At 34.8% G+C, this 22,502-nt stretch overlaps 1 protein-coding gene across 1 annotated transcript in view; it reads left to right on the top strand.

The window, feature by feature from the left end:
• The window catches only part of MS3_00011160 (uncharacterized protein), a gene marked incomplete at both ends in the record, with an annotated part of 76,496 nt that extends 59,243 nt beyond the window's left edge, over positions 1–17,253 (top strand). The window contains 7 exons of the mRNA XM_051219572.1: positions 788–1,083; positions 7,401–8,033; positions 8,960–9,131; positions 11,260–11,491; positions 12,720–12,873; positions 13,807–13,951; positions 16,681–17,253. Coding sequence (XP_051064172.1) covers positions 788–1,083; positions 7,401–8,033; positions 8,960–9,131; positions 11,260–11,491; positions 12,720–12,873; positions 13,807–13,951; positions 16,681–17,253 — 2,205 coding nt within the window. The remainder of the gene's footprint in view (positions 1–787; positions 1,084–7,400; positions 8,034–8,959; positions 9,132–11,259; positions 11,492–12,719; positions 12,874–13,806; positions 13,952–16,680) is intronic.
• Between the last annotated feature and the right edge of the window lie 5,249 nt (positions 17,254–22,502).

Below are 22,502 nucleotides of genomic sequence, written 5' to 3'. Positions count from 1 at the left end.
ACTGTAGTTCATCGTGTGAATTTCATATGATGATGAAGATCTTCTCAGGTACACCATAGTATCAAGAAAGGTTACATAAGTCCATCCTTTCCCAACTGTCAAGGAACTTGATTTATAGTGGCTAATGCCATCAAATTGATTGCTCAATAATGATCCATACTGTCGCTATTTGTTTCGTGCACAACCGATCCTTGCGGAATCCGGTTTGTTGAGATCGAAGCTGGACGTCTACTGAGTTTTTCGTCCTGTCCAGCGTCACTTTGTCGAAAACCTTTCCTGGTACCGATAGTACTGTGATTCCTCTATAGTTCTCACATTTGCTCAAATCTCCTCTCCTTGGCATCTTGATGAGATATCTTTTTTTCCAGTCTGCCAGCGACACTTCTTCTTGCTCCCAAATCTTCCTGAATAGAACGTGAAGCATGTTTACAGTTATTTTTGTGTCTGACTTAAGTGCTTTAGCTGGTATACTGTCATATCCTCCTGCTTCCCCTCTCTTGATTTGTCTGATGGTCATCCTGATTTCTTTGATCGTCGATAAAGTGACATTATGTCCAAAATAGTGAGTAAGTAAATAGGTTTATGAATCATGGGATTTTCATATGTACAGCAAACAGTGGTCAAATTTAAGTGAACAGATTTCAATTCATTACAAGGATTATTACAGTAAACAACTAGATTTCAAGTAAAAACATGAATCTAAATTTATTTTAAGACGGTTTAAGCATTTGAAGTGTTAAAAAATAAAACTATCCATTGCTTATCATCATTTTATTCAATGATACAGATTAATTGGGTAGAAAAAGCAGCGGATTACCTTCTTCCTCTTTATTCTGGTAATTGGATTAAACGTTTAAAAAAACCACGTGATATTCTTCTCTCTGTCTGGTATCAACTTAAAGATAAAACTCATCTTCGTCGTATCAGATTAAAACGTTCTATTGCATTATATCGTTGGATATCCAATTTAGATGCTTTTTTCAACTGGACCCAACAATGTCAAAAAGAATTAGAACGTATTGAAATGGATATATGGAATATGAATCCACCACAATCTACTGTAATCAAGAAATCGAATCACATGTAATGTTGAGATTTTCTATTTTTTTCTATTTTGGTCATACTTTACTATGTTCTATTTGTTAAAATCCGATAGTGTTTCAAGAAGAAATGACATTTTAAGCAAGGATTAATTGGTCATGATCAACTTTGGATAACAAAAACAAACGTATCTTTTTACAAATCAAATTATATTATTTCACAGTATAGAGGTTGTGGAGATTAATAAGTTTTTTGATTGAGATCATGAATCAATCGATGTTGGACCACCGTTGGAAACCTGGAAGCACTGGACGGCCGTTTCGTCCTAGTATGGGACTCCTCAGTGGCAGTGCGCATCCACGATCCCGCTCCTCGCGAAATTCGATCCCAGGACTTATCGGTCTCGCGCCAGACGCTCAACCAACTAGACCGCTGAGCCGGCATCCAATGGTCTTAGTGTTAGTGGATTGGTTTATGTTAGACACTGGCGCGAGACTGATAGGTCCTGGGTTCGAATCTCGCAGGGAGCTGGATAGTATATTATTTGATTTCAACACAAGAATTTTAAATAATTCGAACAAGTTGTATAGATGCTTTTTGTAAAACTAACAATTTACAGTGGAAATTATGGCGAGACTATAATTTCTGGACTAACCAATCAGGCATAAGATAACAGGTCGTGGATTTTGGCGCGAAATTCACTCATTCATTTGACGAAATAGCATCTTGGCATTAGATCACGATGAAAACCCTAAATCTAATGCCTAGTCTTATCATCAACTGTAAATCATAATTCTAATTCTTCAAACAGGTTTATAACCCTCATTTAGTCCTAATTATTAGATGCACACTATCAAGGTCATCATGGCATCTCTCAAAGGTCATCCATAAATTATAGTCTCACTGAAATCACTTCAGTTTTAGATGAACCATACTGAAATATCTGTAATTCAATTCATTCATAGTTATATAATATACTCTTGTGGGCCAGGGTGATTTTACATTGGTTTTCAGGAGAACCAGACACCATCCAGACTTTCATGTGACAACCCAAGCAGTACAGCTCAATCCCGCTTCACAGGAGAACCAGACACCGTATAGGCTCTAACGCTAAAATCTGAATACTACAGCTCAATCCTGAGGCGCAACCACACAGGTACTGAGCACTCTGGTGGACCATTCGCACCATTCATATACACATTCACGTCACATGTATAGTTATTACGATCAATGATCGCGTGGATCAGTTATGCACATCACGAACAGGCCAAAGTTGACCTATTCCGCTTACACGACAGTCAAACTCGTTAATGTTAGCAATCGTGACATGTCTTGCAATATCTCAACGACAATGGCCCTCGGGAACAGTGAAAAGCAACCACCAGTATGAATGAAATCGGTTAACCAGCAAATCAATTTTTTGCGTGAACAGTCAGCAAAACTTGACAAAGCAATGCCAAACCGTCCACAATATCAATGGCGAACCTCCAGCCTCATATCAGACCTTCAGCTCTACATAGCCATATAGCTTATACTGCATACAACACATTTGTAGAGTAGTAAACGAAATAGTCCAGCCTGAAGCGTTAGTGCTTAAATAACGCTTAAAACACATTGTCTGGTTTCGGAATACTATTACTGGACTACCAAGATTATTTTCATCGCATTTGCGAAATTTTCATGTTTCTGACTTTTCAGACCCTGAGAGTTAGGCGTAGCATCCCTTGTCATTAAATTGGGTTGTTATAAAGATTGTAAATTTCTAATCAGTATGAACAATCAAACGGTGACACTTAAAAGATCTACTGTCTATCATTCATGATTATTTATTCTTTACCGTTTAAATTGTATTGAATATTCATAATATTAATTTGACAAATTCACTCAGCAACATGATTCTCATCATGGTGGATAATGTTTTAATCATCATCATCTATGATTAACAGAAGTCTCACATAAAGTAGGAAAACAATAAAAATGTTGTTCCAAATGAGAATTCGAAAAAATACTGACTATAATATCATATTTCGGGTGCTTTCATGATGTGCTTTTGTAATATGATGAATATCCATCGTGTACATATCAACAACATATAGAAAGTGAACAAAATTGTTTAAATAAATCTTCATCAGGCTTTGTTCTACTGGTATATATAATAATACATACATACATATAAATTTTTGAATAATTTTTTCTGGTTAGCGATTTTCAGCGAGTTAGTTTTCTACGGGATGGGATCGCTAACCCCATGCCCAATCCTCCTCCTTTATCCGGGCTTGGGACCGACGGTAGCCTCCGGAGGGACTCCAGGAGGAGTTTATACATATATACGGCAATAACATAATAATATTTATATGTGTAGTTCAATAATATTAGACCAGAAACGGAATTTGTGAGTAAATAATAACATTAAAACAGATTGTATACCCAAGCATACTAAGGCAAAAAACACAAGTAAATAATATATTGACAGGTAAAGTAATTAAATAAAAGTATAATACAAAGTGTTTCAATAGTTGATCTAAGTATACCTTTTGTAAATAAAAGGAATGAATAAATAGTGGAAAAAATTGGGCTTTCTCCAGCCCAGAAAGTCACTGAGATATTGTAAACTGATTTTGAACACAAGGACTAGAGCTATTAGCTCGAATGTTCATACTTTCTGTCATGAACAGACTTTATTCGTAAAAAACTGAAAACATTAGACAAGCCACTGTGATTGTTTTCGTTCTACCTACAACAAGAAGCTATCAGTTAATTCTTTTAAAGCATTGAAACAAGATGTTAACTAAACTAACCACGAATCGAAAACAACATAACCCTAAGATTTAAACATAGTTCATAAGTCATAGGTTCTTCTTTGATTGTATAGAGTTAGGGTTTGTTATCTATACCCCGAAACATTAAATAGGCTGATTCGAATGAGAAGTCTAGTACACACATTAGTCATTAAAATAAGCATCGAAGGCGTTTTATATTTTACTTCTATGGTCGAAGATATAAATTTAAACAGACGTAAAGCCTTCTGGAGATTTTACTGAAAACAGTATTATTTGTTTAGATGTATTTTAAGAAAACTGTAACTTGTAAGTTCAATAGTCAATAATTAATTTTTGCCAAATCGACAGGAACTTCCGATGCAATCGTCTTAGCTCTATGAATTTTTGAAAACCAATAAAATCGTTGATTACTAATCTTATTAGTTTACATCGTTATTTCTTGCCAACTCCGATCGTTGTTGCTAACTTGACATGGTTGGGCTTACCTATCGTGATGAAGCCACCAAGCTATACTGGCTAGAACAACCGTTCCTCAAGGTCCTATAATGTCAGACAGGTCGGTTGAAGAGCGGTAAGACTAAAAGCAACAAACCCAAGGTCCGAAGGTGAAGTCGTACTGCTGACTGTACAGAGGTGTGACAGCAGTAAGGTGTTTCCTTCAGACAGCCAACATGACAGCGATGCTGCCTTCCCACAACGAGGAGTGGGGTTAGAAAAGGTCGACCCTAAAAATGCACACCTCGCCTTATCCCACGGATATCCGTCTCCGGCGATAAGGTCTTAACAAGTACGGAGCTCACACAAAAAACTCATAAAAAGGTCGTGTGTGACCAACCTCAAGCAGTTGTCTCTTGAGCACTGCGGTCACGCTCTCAGGTCACTAAGACCACCTTTAATCCAATTTCTTTCTTGAGATATCTCCAGAAGAACCCTTCCACGGTGTGTGCAACCGGGAAGTGATAACCTCCCTCATACGTCTAACAGCACTCAAGACCACTGTATTCATAATCAACCTATTCTTACCAACGGTATTCGTTAGATTTCAGTCAATCACCCAGGACTGAACGTAGTAATTGTTCTTTCATTTATGATATCATGATTTAAAAGTTCAAGAATGAAGACTTTTATCATTCAAAAACATTTTAGTATTCTTTATAAATCTGATTTTGGCATAGCTTTTACCAGTTCTCCACTATCAATCTACAGTTGTAAATTACGAGTATTGTTTCATAACATCAGGTAATAAACATCCAAGGATTAAGAGAAAAAGAGTATAATATTTATGATGGTATAGCTTACCTCTGGTCTATATCTTAATAGATGTATTTCGTTCACTTGAAAATAGTACATATGTGTACACTATGAATAGCTAAATAGGGCCTGGAAACATTCTTGATCATGTAGTCAGTATAAAATAGATCTAAATAATTCTAATTCAAAAGATAGATATATCATTTCAATAATGATTAATCTACCTCCGTTTATTATGTTTTCAATCTTTCTATTGATTGCCAATTTATTCCCAATTTGTTATCAATTAAAGTTTCTAAACAAGAAAAAAGTATAAACTAGGAGTGATGTAAAATCATTTGTCATTTTCAGAAAGAATAAACGATAATGTTTCTGAACGAATCAATCAGGCATAAGATAACAGGTCGTGGATTTTGGCGCGAAATTCACTCATTCATTTGACGAAATAGCATCTTGGCATTAGATCACGATGAAAACCCTAAATCTAATGCCTAGTCTTATCATCAACTGTAAATCATAATTCTAATTCTTCAAACAGGTTTATAACCCTCATTTAGTCCTAATTATTAGATGCACACTATCAAGGTCATCATGGCATCTCTCAAAGGTGTAATTGGTTAAAAATATAGTTTACGTATTGCTGTTGATGAAATAAATCCTTATCTGTTATGGATATTTTCCCTTTGCCTTGCTTTGAACAATAATCAACACTATTTCAATAATAATAATAATAATAATAATAATAATAATAATAATACAAAGAATTCCAGTTATCTAGTCCTCATCGTACAGAAGTTGCAAATGTATTGTATCCTGTGAAGAGACCTGAATAGATAGAATGGACTTAGTTCAATTCAGCCTATCATGAACTCTATGACGCTAGATGTTAGTCGAAATTCAGATGACAATGAACAGTTTTCTATCCTATTATAGAACATTTCAAAAGTCCTCATCCGTGACCCTACCAGGAGTTGATATTGGTAGTGCAATATTATTAGTTCAGTTGCCGGAATATTATGTAATGGCCGCAAGATCTGTATGATCTGGGTTCGACCACTTGGGGATTAGATATCAAACAATACTAAGGAGTCCAATGTTCGAATGTTCAGCAATTTTCAATGTTATTTCCACACGAAATGAGCGCTAACTACAAATATTTTTTGTTTTTCAACAGTTTTCTAGACATGATCAAACGGATATATTAAAAATAGTAGTTTATAATTCCATATTTTTCAGCATCCATTCCTAACTCATTTAGGAGTCTGTTGAACAGTTGTTTTTAGTTCTGTTAGTTCGTACCAAACAAATGGTACTCAATAGTTCTTGTGATCATTTATTTCTTTTTACTTTAAAGCATTTATAAAACTTTATATTTATTCCAGATAATTTCTATCATTTTGGTGGAGTTTTGGTCACGATCAAACCATCCAGCTCAAAGAACAAAACTTCACCAAAATCATCCACCTGAGCTACAAATCTCCACCAATGTCTATCATTTCTAATCACAATAAGTAGTATAATTATATCGAAACCAACTGGTTTACAGCAAATATTGCGGTTTGCTTTAAAATCTTTAATTAGCATTTCAGATATTTGAATTTGTTAGGTCATTATCAACCGAACTGTTTATGTTTGTTCTTTCTTCGAACAACAGCAATTATCTACATTATTGTCAAACTATCAATTGCTAAAGTCTTGGCATTCCGGTTTTCTTAAACAAAAACTATGAGCTTCTCAATAGTGAATCAAGGTTTTTCTGTCACACATCATAAGGGTGATAAATTAACTTTCAGTAAGATAAAATTTAGATTTTTATTCCCAACAACTGCTGAACTAACCACCCAACTTAACTAATGTTTAATTTTGAAGTGAGTAAAGTAATAAATATAAAGCATTTTCACGCAGTTTAACCATGTCTAGCGAGTTATCAATGTCAGTGGTTTGTTCAATAGCATTGCCTCAAAGTATCTTTTAAGAAACTAACTGCGTGACTTTAAAAAACATAATTTTTAAAACAGCACTGGAATGTAGTGTGGTTCATGCTACTTGTATCAACATAAGTAGTATATAACGTTAGTTAGCAATGGAATGTCTGGCAGCAGGATCTCAAGAAGATCAAGAAGGAAAGAACGGGAACATAAGGCAATTGGTATGTACATGCAGGAACAATGAAGTTTGAAACAATTTCGTTGCTAAGTCTGCTCATCTGTGAATTTAACAAGGTTTTATGTTTACTTTTATATTTCAAATATTTTCCATAGTTATTCACCAATGTTTTTACTCTAAATGATCTAAAGTTTATAAAACATTATCCTTTTTATATTTCAGTACAACTGAGAATATAAAATTTGCCATTGGTCAAGCACTTCAGTTGCGAGCCGAACTAAATGCTAGAAATGACAAAGTCAACTCATACTTAGAAGAAGGTAAAAGACTGAAAGCTTCATTCAAACAACATTTGATGCAATATGATAAGTCAAGATATGAAAAGTGCCACCAGCCATACGAAATGTCCCAGTTATATTCGAAAACGGAAATGGGAAAACAACATGGAACTAATAATCCAGCTGATGAAATACAAATTTGTAAGATCAGTGAACAGCAGAAAAAGTTCCGGAATAATACCTTACAAAATGTGAATATTACTGACAAGCATTGTATTATAGAAAAATCTGAACAACACAGTCGAATCGCAACAGTTAGATCAATTTCCTCTGATCCTCACCTTGAATCTGTGAGGTTAAATGCAAATTACAGTCAGAAGTCAGATTCATCATCTTTGGCATTAAATCAAATGGATTTACAAAATGAGAGTCATATGAGCGATGAAGAAGACCAAATAATAAAAGATCTTCAGTTACGTATGACACAGGTAGTAACATCATGGTATAATTTGCACAAGAAATGGCATCAAATATATGAACGACTAGAATTACAACTTAGTATTAATGAGTTTGCAAGGTGAGTTAAATGATAACTGATCACTACCTGACTTCTTGTACTATTGAAATTTGATCAGTCAATTAATGGTTTCGTTATTTCACACAATCATTTGATAGGTCTGTTAGACATTTCACACGAAATACTCTTGAATTTGAACTTAGTCATCCATTTAAACATACATTTCAAAGGGTTTCTACTACTGGCGTTTTTTCGCAACTAACCTGTCTGTCACTGCTTTAATCATTTCGAATAACGTATGTGGTTAATTTCGGAAATCAATGCCTATGATTCGAGCTTTTTCACAAAAATATTTTCAAAGTTTTAGCTTCTATGATTCAGGTATCAAATTCTATTTAAATCAGGATACTAATGACAACCCGGGAGGAGTTTACACTTGTTTTTGGTATGTTATTGGGGTCCTCCTTATTATTCACGCATAATTAGTTCATTAATCAGAGGTTCATATTTCTTAACGAATCGGTTATCAGTGTAATCAGTCAAATTGTAATGCTTTTAAAGTGACAGAGGTTTAACATTATACTGAAAATATTTCAGATGTATTGAGATCAATGACTACTTAATACTTCTATTGGCAAATAGTGTGAACATAATCAATCAAATAATGAACTGAGAAATAAACCTTAGATAATGAAGAGGGTTGAAACCATCTATAATTCAAGTCAGCTAAACTGATTCATCGATTCAAACATTTCAAACGTCAGCTCATAATCCGAGTGGCCTATATGCATTTATCTAACTCTGAAAGTTGAACTATTTTATCTCATTTTATGGTGTGATAGTGACATAAATATTATTTTTGCTTCGTTTTCTAACTATTCGTTCATCAGTCATAGGAAGAAATAGTACAACTGTTCAGTCTGTTTACTAATTTCGACTATCCTATGATCATTTGCGTACATGTATTTGTTATTTTTCTTATCAAGTGTCGCAGATTCTTTGGAACATTGGCTGGTACTTCATTCAGCAGAAGTGGAATGTTTAGATATGGGTGATTCTATCAAGGAAACACAAATATTAATTGATCGATTAAATGTTTTGGAACGGAATACTTTGCCACAAATCAGCAGATATGAAAAAGTTAAACAACTTACAAAGGTTTGCTTAAATGTCACATTTAAAACCTTTTTTATTCAATAGTTAAGATCATGAGTCAGTTGAAGCTAGACCACTGTGAAAAACCTGGAAGCACTGGACGGGCGTTTCGTCCTATTACGGGACCCCTCAGCAGTGCGCATCCACGACCTCGCCCCTGCGAGATTCGAACCTAGGACCTACTCGTTTCGAGTGCGAGCACTCAACAACTAGACCACTGAGCCGACTTCTAACACTGTTAATGTTTAACTTCAACTAATCCATGAAATTGAGTGACACATCCACCATTGTCTTCACAACAGACCTGGCTGAACTCCACTGGCCACTATTTCTCACTTGTTATCCAGAAACAAATATTGGCCTAAAAGGTTATACTGATGAAATAAATACAAATATATATATATATATATCATCTATCTCCAGTAATCAATAAAAAATTGTACTTTTTGACCTAGTGGTAGATTATAAGCACAACTACCTTCAGCTATGTTATCAGTAATACATCCGTTGAGTATTAAATTTTGGTAAAGTAATTGCTTTTGTCTATTTAGATGGTGGTATGAAATGAAACTCAGTAAAGCTTTTGTCAATGTCTAGTTCAACTTGATACCATTTCAAAGTGTTGTAAATTACTAATTAAGGAAATGGACGTTTTTCTCTATTTCAAATCGACACTTATTGCATTCACTTTTAATAGCTAAAGTCAAAGATACTTGGAAATAAGCGTTTGAGTAATATCATGCGACAAGTTCAATGTGAAGGCTCTTATACAAGTAAAGATTAGAGTCAAACTTGAAAAGTGCTCAAATAGCTACTGTATGTTTTGAAACATTTTTGGAACGCAATACAAAGTATCAACCACTAGTGAATTACTGTTAGAATGCACAAAATCCTGAGTTATTTTTAGTCTTTAACTATGATAAGATGATGTTCTCCTCAAGATTATATTAAGAAGTGGGTGGTGTATTTCTCAAGGGGGGGGTAGAAAAGCTGAAGTATAATGTTCGGGGTTTCATCATAATAATGTTCTATGACTTGTATAGTAAGTGATCAATCATTGTGTTTATTCAGCTCGGTGAAAGGTGGGGAGAATCATCCAGTCAGTATTGCTTATGTGACATAATAATCATAAACATACATTGCCTATAATTATATAAGGTTAACATTCCAAAGCATTACACTCTTAGTGAACTATATGAGCAATTGTTCTAGTCATGTTAATACTTTTGGTTCCATAAATGTATAGAACTTTAGATTTTCGACTGACGAAATTGACATATTTTAGACCAGGCAAGTGGACTAATGACGTTATGCATTGAATAATATTTCAATAAAGCATAAGCACTAATTCAATGTTACCTTAGTCATTTTGACAGTTTATTATTTTATTTATTTTAACACATAGATATTGGTACAAGGAGGCACCAAATACATATGTGCCACACATATCTCATTCGATGTGTGTGAGGGCTGTGTTATTGCCCGGGTGCCCAAACAGAAGCAGGTGGTTTTCTTAGGGGGACACCCCCTTAGCCTTCGACCTGAATGTCTGATCCACAAGGCAGTGTATCAACGTAAGGAGATGCAGTCACATGGTAGCCGGTGACCAACAATTGGTTCATACGCCATTTGTTCCTTCTGGATCCTGGAGCCCATGTGCACCATTAGTTTGGAACCCGGTTAAAGCGCCGGACATTCGCATTTCGTTCTCTCATTTTCGTAAACAACACTATGGCCACGAGAAGGTAGTGAGTAAGACTTCCCTGGCAGAGGATATATTGCTGGTTAGATAAAAAAAAAGCCGACGACCATACCACGTTGAAAGCACCGGTTCTCGTCCGATCACCGCAGTTAAGCAACATTTTAATAGTGATTTCTTAAATCTCATTCTCTTTTAAAGAATAACAGATGGAATCTAAATTTTAATACACATTCACAGTTTAAGACTTTAAGTTTACTATTTTTCACATTTCACAATATGTCTTTAGACTACTTAACTTTTTCCAAAAGCTCATTAAGAAGGGCAGACATCTCTTTCATATTACTTTCTTCAGTCTAGAATATATATGCCCACCCACTTTGGCTCCATCATTTATCAACATGTTACATGTACTTTCTTAATTTATTTTAGTTTGAACTCGCTGAGATCGAAGAAAATATGCTGAATGTGCCAATAAGTTGTGTGAATATTGTTCACAGTTCGGATCTAGAAAATATACAAACACTTTTAAATTACTATGAATTGAATGAAACAGATGCATCAAATGATCTCGATGATTCTAAGCAGAATGTCGACACGATGACAGATGAGAATGTAAAGGATACTACTGATTCACCTGAAGTTAGTTGGGAGGTGGCAGAAGGTCAGAATCTTTCATTCAGTAGTTTAATATAACACACATAGTTTTAATTTAATAAAATTTATTATAAAAAGTAGTTTAACTAAACTAAACATTTCAAAATTCCTGGTTATTTGATATGATCACAGAAAAAAGTGGGAAAAACAGGATTTTCAGTTCATTTCAAGACTTTCTATCAGCTACAAATAATATAAAACCACATTTAGTAACATCATTGCTTACACGTTTTTCAAATACCTTACTTATGCTATTTGAACTCGACTTCCTTGATGATGATGATAATGAAGATGATAACATGAAAGTCGCTGCTCGGGTAGCTCAGTGGTAACGTCTCTGACTATGAAGCTGGGTGACACGACATCGAATCCGCCAGAGAGCACCACTTTCCTCAAGATTACAGATACACCTTGCTGACGAGTGCCAAGTAGCACGAAACTCGGGTCCAGAGTTTCCTGTCGACTTCCTCCAACCACCATCTAACGTGAAAGTTTGTTTATAATCTAGTCATATACTTAGAATACTTCAAAATATTATTTCACTTAGTATACTTTGGTAAAAGAAGGATAAAAGTTATTGTTTGATAAAATGAAACAATTTAAAGGCTTGTGTTTCACGTTTGTTACAGATGCAAAAATTTCACATATTAAATAACTGTGATAATTCTGGATGCGCGCTGCCACTGAGGAGTCCTATACTAGGACGAAACGGCCGTCCAGTGCTTTTAGGTTTCCAGTGGTGGTTTAGCTTCAATTGGCTCATGATATCAATCAGTGAAATTTATAAAAATCTCCACAAAACCCATTCTGATAATTGAAAATTAGTTGAATTGGATGATAAATCTAATCATAGAATATCTCTCTCTTTATATCAGAATACAATATATGACGTCATTGTTCACACGATAGATGTCCAGGCTATTATTCAGTCAGTAGACAAACTAATACATTTGATTTATAGTTTGATTAATCTCTCAGTGGTTACTAGCTGTTATAATTCTCCCAGTTGAGTCATGTTTTCAATTGATGTAGGATGTTCAGATAAACTGAACGCGTTTTCTGTACTACATATATGTAGACTAGAGCAATGATTGCCGAATTTTATAGGCATCAAATTTATAAGTTACGGTATGACTACTAAATGACTTCCAAGCGTAATGTTTTGTTCGTTAAATGTTAACTTTCATTAGGCTATTCAATTTACTTCCATCATTTCTTTTAAACACTGTTTATAGATTCTATAAGTGACTATTTAATGAGAAAACACGAGTGGATTAATCATAATTGTAAATCTCGTGATCGTTCCTGGTATGAACTCTATATGGTCTTAAATACATCAGTTAAACAGCTGTTAGCCTATAAAAACAAATCTGATTACAATGAAGATAAGTGAGTTTACATGTTTATACTGAAATGTAAAATATTTCACCCATCATTGTTGATTTTTCTGTCACTAGTACTTCACATCTCAGGCCAGTTGTAGTACGGATGAAATACCCTCATGTACTATTTATACCAATTCATGAGTTGATCAAATAGTGTTTTCCGAAGTTCACGAGAAGCCGTAAATTTTGATGGGCTTCTGATGTTACTACTTAGATTATGTTAAAGTAGTATGATATTTATATAGAAAATACTAAACGATTACAATTTGCACACAAATTAAACTATTTCGTGGTTTGTACAAATCACCAGTCAAATGATTCGTAAAATTCACTAATATTCCAAACATTTGGGATAAAGCGTTCGTAGATCGTATGATTAAAATTGGGAGTATGTGGTTATTTTAAACAAAAAATTTCGTTTTTATTGGATGCTTAGTTCTTACAAATTCAATGGAGAATAGTTAGCTCTTACTCATTGAAACCTTGTCATAAATCGATATGCATGATTTGCTTTACCAATGATCTAACTATTCATGGCCACTTCATTGAACTGTCACCAATTATAAATGGAACATAACACTACACATTTCATTGTCACGAGCGGCATTGTCAGCCAACTCAAGAACTTCAGCCGCCAGGTGCTCGAGGACAGCCGCCAAATAAACAGGGGCACCAACTCCGAGACGTTCTGCGTAGTTACCCTTGCGAAGGGGGCGATGGACACGACCAACTGGGAACTGCAGACTAGCACGGGCTGATCGCGTTTTCACCTTAGCACGAGACTTTCCACCTTTACCAAGTCCACTCATTATCCGTTAGAGCCGAATAACGTGTTAAATTTGCATTAGTTCTTCACTTTGTCTAAATAGTTATTTGAGGAAATAATTTCATTCTCAAGTTCTAAAAAAACATTTTGTCATTTTATTTTGTGTTTAAGTCCTCAATCCAATACATTTCGTGGAGAGACTGGATTATTGGTGGGACAGAATCTATTAACTGCTTGTGAAACAAAGGATTATACGAAACGATCCAATACATTTCGCATTACATCTACGGCTACCGGAGCTCGGTATCTATTCCAAGTTCGTTTGATAATTGTCATTCATTATGTTTGATCATTTGAACATCATCAATCTACACTGAAATATAACATGAATTATGTGATGAACCGGATTTTAACTCACTGTGAAGTTAGGCAAATGATTTTTGAATGTTTAGTGTCGTTTTTAAAACTACAACTGTCTAAATAACCCAATACAGATGCACAGAAACTCAAATGATCTGGCACTCAAGGCAGATTATGCAGAAACACAATGAGGAATTCAGTTGAATAAACCTGACAGAAAAACTAAATATTTATTTTTTGAGTAATGCAACAGTACCCGACTTGAAGACCAGGATAACTGAAGAGACTGTATGAAGGCTTTCTGCACACCAGATCAGGTTCATTGACACATGTTACTTTGGCTTTCGTTGTATATGAGTGACAGATTCTGAAAGTCTATGATGACAGGGTTGATGAAGTTCTATCGATAAACCTAGAAGGTAAAATGTGGGTCCTGATCCGTATCAACTTAATATCTCATTTTATCTTTCGTCAACTATGCAAAGCGATGTTCAGAAATCCAATGGTTTAATCATCTGATTGTTTCTAATATTTGGTAAAAAATATTGTGATTGTTAAACTATTTGACTAACACTTATTTTGTATTGGTTTGCATAAATAATTAAAAATCTCTATATTAGTGTAGAGTATTGACGAGAAATTAATTGTAACCGAATATTTATTCTCTCGATTTATTTTTATCAATTCGGCATGCTTGCTTACTTACTTCTGCCATTTACTCCTAATGGAGCATAGGCCGCTAACCATCATTCTCCAACCCACTTTTTCCTGAGCCTTCTTTTCTAGCTCCATCCAATTTTTGTTCATTTTTCTCATGTCTATCTCCATTTCTCGAAGTAATGTGTTCTTTGGTCTTCCTCTCTTCGTTTGGCCTTGAGGATTCCATGTGAGGGCTTGTCTTGTGACGCAGTTGGGTGCTTTCCTCAATGTGTGTCCTATCCACTTCTAGCGCTTCTTCCTAATTTCTTCCTCCGCTTCAATTTGAAATACACTGAATTCATTAGATGGTACACTGCGTAACGCCTTGTTTTAATATTTTATTATAAGAAAATGGCTATAGAGAAAAGATTTTAGTCACTAATTTGAAATATATCTCCAAATTATCGTCTATTCTATGTTGATATGTTGACTGAGCTACTGTGAATACAATATGGTAATAAGAAAACGAGCAACGAATATCTTTTAATCAAACGTTTTCGTTACTATGATGTTACGTTTTGGTTTTGTTTTACTATCAGCAATGGACAAGAAAGTTCCTCTTGTCATCAAACAATATGAAAGCAGTGATCGTGAATACTTTCTCGTTTTCTGACAAACTTGGACCTATCTTAGTTTAGTGGCCTAGGGATCTGACTTCAAGATCGTACGAATGGTTGTTATCGCCTATTCTCGTATATAATCGTCGACTTAAATCGCGTCAGCCAATAACGGAATTAAATAAGTCGAATAACGAGAATTGATTTGTGAATACATATATTTCGTACATGGAGCGAATGAAACATAGCAAAGCAAGATGACACGTATGGAAGATGGCTGGGAAGCCAACTCCATTTCAATTAAGCGTTACTCAATATTTATAGTCAGACAAAATAAAGCTTCAGACATGCAATGAGTCATGGGATATGATGTGCACACACATATACGCTCGTATAAAAATAGTGAAGACTGATAAGCGAATAAATAACAAGGTCAAAGTATGGCTCAAGTAGAATGAATAAAATGGGATGTCCGAAAGCTAGAATAAGATATATGGGCTTAACATAGTAATTGACACTACATTAGCTTCATACTAGGGATTAATATAAATTGCAACCAGTTTTTTGTACCGGTCAGTTTATTGCGGTAATAAGTTTGTTGAGAATCACAACATAAAGTAAAACTTTGGGGATACTGTAGAATGACCAGAACTTAAACAGTATCTTCTAAAGTAAGGAACATCCTGCACATTTCCACGTTATGTGTAGAAAATTATAATGTTATCAATGGAAGTTAAAACTTGAGCTACAAAAGAAGTCAGGAGTCAATTTATTACTGGCTAATTTAAAAGTTAACGCTTGTCTTAAAGATGACAACTTGGTTGTCCAACGAGTTCCTACTGGCCATCAGAATAACGTTTCTCCATGTCCAGATACTTGAACTGTTTATTCAAGACTCTGGCTCGTACAATATAATAAATAAAAACACTATGTTGGGAAGATCATTTAAAATGCGATAGGACCCATGTTCGATTGCCTTCTGTTTTCTATCAACCAGCTGGGCAGTGAAGATTGATAGGAGACGTCGTTACTTTTTTATCAGAAATCTACGAACCGCTGTTAGCAAATACCCAAACAATAACAGCTGACATTGCTAGGTGACTTACAAGAGCCCTGATGCCAATGAGGATAAATATGGATCCTACAGGACCTGCCAACGCTTCCAGGTGGAGCTTCCATAGATGTAAATTCGATTGAAGTGTCAATATTTCGGTTTGTCTTTCCTTCTTTAGAATTTTCAGCCGGTGATATTAAATAACAGTGTAAAACATTTACAGATTAGGAAATTTCGTATTGATCTGTGATCTACAGTATAACACCCGAACAGTGAACATACAGATGATTCATTTATTTTAGAATTATATTTCTTAGCATGTTTACGTATTATAAATGACAATCATAAACTTATTCCCATTGTTTCCTGTTTTAGGCTCAAACCAGTGAAATTATGAGAAAGTGGCTTGGTTTAATCCAAAATATCAACCGACAAACGAGATCAACATCAGGTCCAACCCTTATCACTTTATCGAGACCATCTGAAGAATTCCAGAATCCTTTAGTCATTGTAGATATTCATGAAACATTGACTACATCGAAAAAATTAACTTTAACACAAATGTTGAGATCAAAGACAACTAATCAAATATCATGTATGCGAAGACATAGTTCAACTCAGGATAATGATCTTACAAATAATATATTAGAGAACACAGAATCACCACAAATTCGAATGAAACGATTTCCTTCAGTTCGTACAATGAAAGTATTTTCACCAAGACAAGTAGTACGTTGGCTGACATTTAAATATTCTTCATTTTCACCCTCATCCTCCTCCAGCATGAGTCATCAAACGCCTAAATTGATTAGAAGTAGTACATCGCATAATATGGAATCTGAACAGTCTAGTCAACCAACTCCAGTACTACGCAAAAGTTTAACTTATGGTTCCTTGCATAAAATTAGTCGATTTTCCATTACACCAAAGAGTCATAAAGATACATGACATGGATATCATTAGAATTGGTGTGTAAAATACATATCGACTATAACATTCAATGACCGTTAATTTCCCCCCCACCACCAAAAAATGATAATTTTTAATTTAGTTTATAAGGTATCAGCAAACATTCAATAAAGAGAATACTTCATTGAGCCTTTATATGTTTGGATCTATATATATATATATATATATTCCAATTATGAACAATAAACAAATGATATATATTTACATTTCAATAAAAGTTATTTCACAGTTAAAATAAAACGAATTATATAAAAAAAACTATAGCCAGGTCAGAAAGTGCAACACAGTGACTACCGGAGAAAGTTTAAAGGCAAAGGTTAGGGTTAGGCTTGAGTTAGGGTTAGAAGGTCCGATGTTAATAGTGCATGTGTCCATGAGTATTGTGTCGTTTGTAGTGTTGTCCTGAATAGTATAGTGTATTTAGATAAGGGTGAAATGGAATGTTGATATTGATGAATTACTGTTACGGTTTGTCGGTCATTCTTCGTGTGGCTGAGTGGTCCAAGGTGCTGGTTTCAGGCACCAGTCTGAAATGGGAATGACTTCGAATCTCACCCTCAAACGTTCACTTTCACAATCACCCACATCATACAGTCTCGACTATCATACATATACTAAGACAAACACACAATCACAACCAATGAACAACAATACTAACACCACATTCTCATTCTGTTCCGTGTCACTTCGAGACTTCGTTTCATTCACAACACCGACCAGTCACAGTCCGTTCCCTAGTCCCACTGACAGACAACATCGTCTGAATGTATCAAACTACTGTCATGTATGCCAAATGCTTAATTCACCTGTGCTTCGTGCTCGAATCCCGAGTTCGACCACGCGTATTGAGTACAGGCAGGCAAGCAGACCATGGTCAACCGACACATCTCACCAGACAAACTGACCATATTTCTGATGGATACCAACAGACGAGTATTCAAGTATTGAAGATGAAAACTGCTTATGTATCTAGTGCATGATACACACAAACGAACATTTCGGTTAGGGTTTGGTGATGCGTCAATTTTACATCAATTAGACCGCACGATGTTGTCGACGAGCTCACTACTTTAGTGACCCGGAATCTGACTCCAATTAGATCGAATGTTTGATTGCTGTCGAAATATATATGTCGCCTAACGTCGTATATTTCATCGACTTAAATCGCGTTAGTCAATAACGGAATTCAATAAGTCAAATACGAGAATGAATTTCGAATACGTGTATTTCATACAATCTTTGATCCAGACAAAGTATCGGAGAAGTGAAGAGGAATGACGCGCAGTGGAGAAGGTTTGTGAGCCAACTCCATTTATCCAAGCGTTAATCAATATTTACAGTCACACAAAAATAAGTTACAGACATGTGATGAGTAGGGTAAGAAGTATACACACACATATGCGCTCATATAAAAACAGTCAAGGTTTGATAAGCGAATGATTACCATGGTTAAAATGTGACTCTCATGAAGAATGAATAAATTGACCTGTACAGAAGCTAGAATAAAGTATATGAGCTAAACATATCAACTGACACAACATAGCCCCCTTGTAGCAAATAGAACATTTGAAAAAAATGTCTGTTTTCGTAAATAACATCAAATCGGTATGTGGATGGTGTTAACAAGCAAGGAGAAAATTGTCCTAGGCCTGGTGATGCACAATGACACATGACGGCTGAGTATATGATACGAATGTGTTATACTTATGTAAAAGAATACGTGAATATCGTTAAGGCATGGGAAAAAAATGGGAAAATTAGCATGCGATTTATAAGCAAATCAATCAGCGCACAGAAATTTAACATGCATTTATATTGTGATAGTCTGAACGATAAAATAATACGTTCGTGATGAACAATTCGAAATATTGTGAAAACAGTAATAAATTGTCTATGGATATGAAAACTAAATAAATCGTGAAAATAAGTAGAGTAGAACATAATAATAAATTAGTCGGTGGTGCCGACACAATGGTGAAATTTGAACATACTCTGATGAGCTGCAGTAGAGTAAATAACGTCGATTAGCGATGGATGTTACTAATCCTCTAGTCGAGTTAAATGCGTCCATGGACATAATAAGAAGGCAATATCGGAATGAATAAGGTATGGTAGGAAAATATGAAACAGTGACATCCATGTATATACCAGTCGCTGTTTCACATATTACACAGATATATTCCAGTATTCCTGTTTGACATATAACAGGAACACGATTATGTTGATTAGTTTTCTTAAAAGAACATTCATCAAAATCTTCAGTGATTCGTTTATGTACAGAATATCTAGGTTTTTATAGTATTTTAGATGGCCTTGGGTTTCCGGAGAATTCTGACATCCTACTAAACATAGTAGCAGTATAAATAATCTCATCCAGTCAGAAACTCGACATGTGAATTTCCATGCTGTGAGGTATATTCCCTTTTGAAAACCTGAGGCTGAATGTGTCAATGGTTATAAAATACGTAAACATCGCATAACAACTGATGAATCATATTGGTCATTTATATATATGCCATATCATTAAATATTCTAATTGTACTGCCAGTATTTGAAGGATGAGGTGGTGCATCAATTAAATATTCACTGATAAATATTCACTGAAAATTGAAGAACATATGGAACTCAAAACAACTTTCAACCAATATCAAAGTGAGAATCTTCAATACGAACGTCAAGGCAGTTCTACTGTATGGAGCTGAAACTTGGAGAACTACAACAACCACAATCAAGAAATTACAAGTATTTATAAATAACTGTCTACGCAAGATACTCAACATCCATTGGCCGGATACCATCAGCAATAGCCTTCTGTGGGAGAGAGCAAACCAACTTCCAGCTGAAGAAGAAATTAGGAAAAGACGATGGAAATGGATAGGACATACATTACGCAAATCGTCAAACTGCATCACGAAGCAAGCCCTAACTTGGAATCCTGAAGGGAAGCGAAAAAGAGGAAGGTCAAAGAACACATTGCGTCGGATAATAGAAGCAGATATGAAAAGGATGAATTACAACTGGACGGAGCTAGAAAGGATTGCCCAGGACAGGGTTGGATGGAGAATGCTGGTGAGCGGCCTATGCTCCTTCACGAGGAGTAACAGGCGTAAGTAAGATAAGTTGAAAGAGAAAGTATGGATTTAACAGTTCATAATATTCAAGGCTTAAACTAACATTCTAAAAAAGAAAAGCCTTTAATAATATACAATCGTCATAACAATACAAATTACATATAGCTAATAAATAAGACATATATATTTTGCACTACTCATAAGTAGGTTGAATTTCAATGGTGAATTAACCGAGAAACCGAGAAACACATCAAAATGTGACAAATGAAGTTCAGTTAAATTATTCACTATTTGTTGAGTGTTGTTTAACTGAAAGGTTTTTCTGTCAATTCGAATTATGAGAGAATGCAGAGAGAGAAAAGATCAAAAGATAAACCTAATCAACAAAATTGCATGAAATATGATTTTAGAGTTCTGTAGAGAACTCCTATGATGTACATATCATCACACCTACCGTTAACTGTAAATTAAGTAAGTTAACGCCATTGTCGTATTTGATTTCCAAAAAAACAAACATCAGAGCATCCAAATGATTAATTGAAACCAATTCACTGATTCTCTTATTACTAGTCTGATGAATTGTGCCCATGAGAATTTAAATGATAGATACAAATGATGAATAATTTGATCAGATAGTTGATCCCTTGTATTCTCTCTCTTCACTATTGTGCAAAAATTCCTCTACTATACGCTTATTTGTGCTCCGTTCACTTATATCATTCATTTGTCTTTCTACATTTTTCCACTTTTAGTTCAAATTACATTGAGCATTGTCTACTTAAACATAAACTTGATCACAATCATTCATTTCAAAATGAATCAATTATCACTTCTTTGGTAGGATTAGTGTTGATTAGTTAGACAATAATTATACAAAACTCATCAAGATGCAACTATAAAATACTAACTAATCAACCAAAATTTCATATCTGTTTCATAGTAATCGTTATGATTTGATGTCCGGTTTCCTATCACGTGAACTATCCACCAATCAGAATATCACTTATACAAATCTTCACACTATGCCAAACCAATGACGTTCAACCGGTATGAGCAGTCTACCGTCCTTATTCGTTCTATGTCCTCCTAGCCCGTCCACTTGAGTCCAGAACACAATACCAGCTTCTGTAGTATGAATCGAATCGAATCAGATCAGATCGTTTATTTCAGACATACTCGGTTTATATATCAATCAGACAGACCACAACGTACCATAAAATAGAAAATAACATGTGTACACAAGCAAAAAGTGGCTGTGAACGAGGGTGACAGTAATTAATAGACTGAGCATAGCTTAAGAACCGTAAATCGTATAATAATAAATTATAGGTCAAAATAAAGCTTATAATAAGAGGAATATAAATATACATAACGTAATTGCTGAATAGTTATACAATAAGAATATTTATAGAATATTAGTCCATTAATAGTCCTCGGAAGTTACCCGTAATTTAGTCTTCCCTCGGATATAACAGTAATCACTTATTTTGTCAGTTTCCATTACTTATTCAGGTGATGTTAGTCTATGAAGGAAACTTTTGAAATTTTCTTGTTTGAAAACAATAGAATCTGATCTCACTGAAACTGCCATAATTTTACATCAGATATGTGAATAAATGAATCAAATAAATTGTGAAAACACAAGAACTTTTATACCGATTTTTTCAGGATTTCTTGAAACACATGCAGCTCAACACTATCTTGATATGAGAGGTCTTCTGAAAGAGCGTACTGAATGGTCAACGTCATTACTGACTTCAGAATATCTACATTATTATCACCATCACTACTACTACTATACACGACTTCTAGTAATATTTTAGTCCCATAATAGTGGATTTGGATGAAGAACATAAAAATACATACATTCAATTTATTGCTAACTCAAAGTTTATGAAGCTGCAATTCCATAGCTTCATTCATGGGCGTTATTATTTGCGATGTTGATAAACCTTGTTTGTGTCTGAGTACTGAGATCATGTAACTTACTTCCTATTCAATAAAATAAAAGCTAATAGAAAGTGTATTTCGAGTTACGATACTGTCATTTAAATCTTAAATACAACGGATTCTATCTATGAGAAATTTACATCTGTTTGCTACAGTCTTTCTTAATATTCCAATGTATTAGTCTCACATTCGTAAATTCTGTCTTTA

This window comes from Schistosoma haematobium, chromosome 7 (assembly GCF_000699445.3).
Source record: "Schistosoma haematobium chromosome 7, whole genome shotgun sequence".
Classification (NCBI taxonomy): Eukaryota; Metazoa; Platyhelminthes; class Trematoda; order Strigeidida; family Schistosomatidae; genus Schistosoma; species Schistosoma haematobium.
Note: the sequence above shows the minus strand (reverse complement) of the source record. Positions and strands in the feature narration are given on the sequence as shown.